Here is a 4,802-nt window from a genome sequence, read left to right on the forward strand (position 1 = left end):
GATCACCGTAGAAGAAGAATAAAGCTAACAGTTGGCTAGCCAATGCACAGCGATGGGGTAAGTAACATGATTTTATTAATATACTCCCTTTAAATCACCCTAAAGCATGTACTGAAATTAAAAAAAATATCAAATATCGTGCTTTGATGTGAAATAAAACCTGCCATATGGTGTAAATTTGCACATTTTCCTCAGAGTAACTAATATCCTCTTTTACCGCCTACACAAAGCAGCACCTAGCTTGTTCCTGCTAGCTGTTATCCATCATGTAAATATATTATAGCCGTCTGCATTTAGTCTTTTTTCAAAACACGTCTTTAAGTTCACAACTGAATTTAACAGCCACGAATAGAGAAAAGACGGAAGCTTTAGCTGAATTGTTGGAGGTAGAGCTGCGGAAAGATGCTAAAAATAACCGCTTATTAAATTTTCAGGCTCTGGATCAAAACCGCTTGAAGTTGTTATTTAAGAGGGACTGGTGTTACATGAACCACTGAGACTGTCCCACGTTTATTTCAGTTAAACGAGACAACGTGACTTCATTTTTTATGGTTCAGTACAAGGTTTGGTTTGTTTTTATTTCTTCTCATTCGTTGCTTCTCTTGTATAAACTTGGTTGTTTGGTATAAACACAAAACGCAAGTGTATCCTTGTCTTTAACTAAAATGATCAAGTATTTAGTCTCGGATGGAGAGCATCCAGCAAATGGAGGAGTAACAATTAAACCTGTTGGGGATGCTGTGTTCTGGATCAGATTCTGCTCATTCTCAGGGTGCATTTGATAAAAGTTATGGTATTCAAAGAGCTACAGCTTCTCGTGCATGAGTATAATAAATAACCAAAGTCCTCTAATATTTCTACAAAATCAGTGTAGTATAGTTCTCTTTTTAAAATTGTACAAAAAAGCCGATCTAACAATCGTTTCTTCTCACCACCCTGACCGAATTCTCATGTTTGGTCAACCTTCCAGATTGTTTAAATGATTCTGGACACTTTTGCGTTACAGATAGTTTTTAATAGACTTTAACCAACATGTTTAACTTTTTTTGCATGGCTGTATCTTAACGCTTCGGAACGAGCCACGGACTCATTCGGGATATTTTAGGAGTAAACTGAGGTTTCATTTCTCATCTTCTCTCCTCCCAGTCTGTGTGAATTTTGCTGATTTTCCTTGGTGGTTGGCTCGTCAGGCCATCTTTCAACATGCAAGGATTTTACTCCAAGCTCGACTCCTCTTCGTCCTCCTCCCCCTTGCTGGGGGTGGGCCTTGGGGGAGAAGGCGCACGCGTACCCCTCAGCCTGGCTGTGGAAGCGGAGAAAGCTCAGGCCCTCCTGCAGACGTTCAGCTCGGCCTCATTGTTGGCGTCGGCAGGACTCGGGATGTTCTGCGTGGTGGCGGACCACACCCTCCAGTTGTCCGCCATCCAGCAGCACCTGTGGCTGCGCACGGCCTTGGACAATGCCACGCATGGATTGATAGGGCTGTGGTCGTGGGCGGTTGTGATTGGACTAAGGAAAAGAAGTGATTTATACGAGGTGCTGCTGGCAGGGCTTCTGGCATCAATCATAGACCTGGACCACTTCTACATGGCTGGATCTCTTTCCCTCAAGGTCAGACCTGCAGTTGTCTCTGAATTTAATTATGCTTAGAAATAATTAGGTAGCTTTTTGCCTTTTCCAAAGCTTTGAAAGTTCTGATTGTTGACTTCCTTTCTGTCCGTCCATTCAGGCTGCTGTCTCACTGCCTCATCGTCCTCCTCTCCACTGTTCTTCTCTCATCCCCGTCATCTGCCTCACTCTTCGCTTCCTCATGTGGATCGGCCGCCTCAAAGATTCTTGGTGCTCCCTGCCGTGGATGCTTTTCATTTCCATGACCACGCATCACGTCCGGGACGCCGTGCGCCACGGTCTGTGGGTTTGCCCATTCGGTAACACCGCGCCCGTCCCCTACTGGCTGTACGTGAGCATCACAGCGACGCTACCACACCTTTGCTCGGTTCTTATGTACCTGACGGGAACCAGGGATGTGATCTCCACGAAACACGGAGTAGCGATCGACGTTTAGGCGTCGGCGACGTTCGATGAGAGGTTTAAAACCTTTAAATACTTGAAACGAGAAGAGAAAAATGTGTAGAACACAATTTGTATGAAGAAAAAAAAAACACGAACTTGAGGAAAACGTTAACTGTATGATGCTTTTTAACAATGAGAATATCTGTCAAGTAAAAGAACAAATGAGGTAATTGATCCCTAACTGAAGAGTACTTTATAGCTGTGATTTTGTTTTTCTTCCCACCACACTACTTTTAAACAATTCTGTAGAGAAGATTTAGATTTTCCTTTTCCTATCTAGCCTCATCCTACAAACACTCAAGGAAAAGTCAACCAAAGGTCGACCACAGGCTGTAAAACGACACCCACTGGGTGTCACCTTGTCCTTCACTGCATCCAGCAGCTGCAGCACTGTCATCCTTTTGGTTGAAACGGCTTAATGGTAATAAAATCCAACGCACATGTATAGCTTTTTGTATCCGAGTCACAATCTGCAGAACAAATCCACTGTAATTACCACAAAAATATGTGTAATTTGTGTCTGCAGATTTTTATTGCATCAGCCTTTACGCCTGACGAAAGCCTTTGTTTTGTTTTAAGCTAATCAGAGTTCTCATTGCCAACTGTGTCAGCCACAGGAAGGGAGCAGAGGGTTGAAGCTTTCTAGCATGGCAGCTTTTCTCGTTTGCTCGTGAAGTTTGGTGTTGTTGGAAATGCCACATCCTTTTCTGTGGAGCTGGTAAAGATGCTGCAGCGGTTCAGTTTGAGGCTCCCTGGATTCAACACGATTCAGTTGTCAGTTTGTGAAATGTAGTTTTACACCGAACACAATAAGGGTAAAGAAATGAGGAAGATGAATCTCAACATGCTGATGTTTTTTTTTCTTTTAAACCAATTTTTGTGGCTGTTTTGATGGTCATATCTTCACATCATCACATTTTGCTATAGTTTGAATACCTTGTATATAGGTGCAGTGAATCTTTTTTTTTTTCAATTGTTCCTCTGCATTTAAAATTCTCAACCTGTACGGTTGAATTTTCAGCGGTTAAAAATCCGAATTTGCAGGAAAACGTGAACTTTCATTCCATTGAATCACTTAAACTAGGTAGTCATCCACTAAGACGGAGTATTTAGAGGAAGAGTCGTTTGTGTTGCAAATGTAATTTGAACACGTGAATTTCTAAACATTATTATTATTTACGCAGTTTTTAACATGCACATATTACGTTGTGATGTAGTGCTGGGCTTGAGAAATGTGCTGTTTGAATGTAAGGAAGGTGTTTTATATAAAAGCTGATGTGTTTAGTTGGAGAGCTTCAGGTCGCAGTATTCTGACTTATCCACAATGAAAAAGCTTCAGTTTAGTTTTTCCTTCCCTCTAATTTTATTTATTTATTTATTTGATAAGGATTAGCATTTGCTTGTAGTAACCGTGATGTCCACTAGATGGCAGCTGGAGCTTTGTGTATTTTTTTCTCCTGGAAAAGTTAAAAATCAGTTTGTATTTCCTTGATGTATATTAATTTACTTCAAACACATTGTATGACTGTATTTTCCTTTTTTATATCAAGACTAAAGGTACAATTATAACAGTTTGTGTAACAGTCTGTCACTGAGGGTTTTACCACTGATCCGACTTCATGCCTGATTGTGTTAAAATAAGTTTGTGCTCGTTGAAATGACTGCCATTTTAAACGCATCACTTTGCGTTAAACTCGTTTGTTGCTGCTTCTATTTACTTTGTGGCTTTTTTTAAGTGTTAAATTTTGCACTTTAGGTTTCTAATGATTTGTGTTTTGTTCAAAATGTGAATTGTGTTCAATAGTGAGCAATTAATTATACATAGTACCAAGATAGATCTTAGTGTTTCATCTCCGTAAAATATATCATGTATTAAAACTCTTTGTACTTAAAAACATGTATTTTCTTCTTTTTTAGAGCTGCTTTTGTGAGGGACTTTGAGGCACTAATTTGTTTTAACTGATCAAACCGAGTGAATGAAGTGTGGGACACAACAAAGCCAAACTTAAAGCATATTACATAATTAATGTGTTTGTGAAGGATACATTAATTAAAACACATTTTTGAAAGAAAACCACCATTTAATCCTCAAACTACAACAGTGATGTTAAAATATATGCATTGTTTGGCCATTCAAAATGGGCACTAAATACCTAATTGTTAAACAGACCCTGTCTGTGTATTGTCTCTCTGACTATCATAACATAATCTCACTTATACTTAAAAGTGGAGTATGACCTTAAGTACTTGCAGTGGGTCTTCTTGTTAAAGCCATTGTGCTGAGCTGTTGGTGCTAATTGGGAATTTCCTGAATTCAGCAGGAAGGAAGAGGTTGGACTGACAGAGCTGCCACTTCACGGTGTAAAATAACTGCAGCTGGTTTTGACATTTTTAAAAAGCTATGCCATACACTGACTGGTTAGTTTTAAAAAATGCAGAGGGATAGTAATAAATGCATATCAAAACAAGTCCTGAAGAAGCCAGGGCCTGCAGGTTTAAACTGTAGGATGTGTGTGTGTGTATATACTGCCAAACGTATTTGCTTACCTGCCTTGACTCAAATATGAGCTTAAGTGACATCCCATTCCTAATCCATAGGGTTCGATATGACGTTGGTCCACCTTTTGCAGCTAGAACAGCTTCAAGTCTTCTGTGAAGGCTGTCAAAGGTTTAGGAGTGTGTTTATGGGGATTTTTGACCATTCTTCCAGAAGCGCATTTGTGAGGTCA

General features: G+C 40.0%; 1 protein-coding gene across 1 annotated transcript; it reads left to right on the forward strand.

Moving 5' to 3' along the window:
- On the forward strand, positions 1 to 2,507 carry tmem267 (transmembrane protein 267). The gene is made up of 3 exons (XM_037691821.1): positions 1 to 57; positions 1,147 to 1,611; positions 1,730 to 2,507. Exons 2-3 carry the CDS (start codon positions 1,204 to 1,206, stop codon positions 2,063 to 2,065), a joined length of 744 nt encoding a protein of 247 aa, XP_037547749.1. The 5' UTR covers positions 1 to 57; positions 1,147 to 1,203; the 3' UTR covers positions 2,066 to 2,507.
- The last annotated feature ends 2,295 nt before the right edge of the window (positions 2,508 to 4,802 follow it).

This window comes from Nematolebias whitei, chromosome 18 (genome assembly GCF_014905685.2).
Source record: "Nematolebias whitei isolate Nwh7 chromosome 18, NemWhi1, whole genome shotgun sequence".
NCBI classification, from domain to species: domain Eukaryota; kingdom Metazoa; phylum Chordata; class Actinopteri; order Cyprinodontiformes; family Rivulidae; genus Nematolebias; species Nematolebias whitei.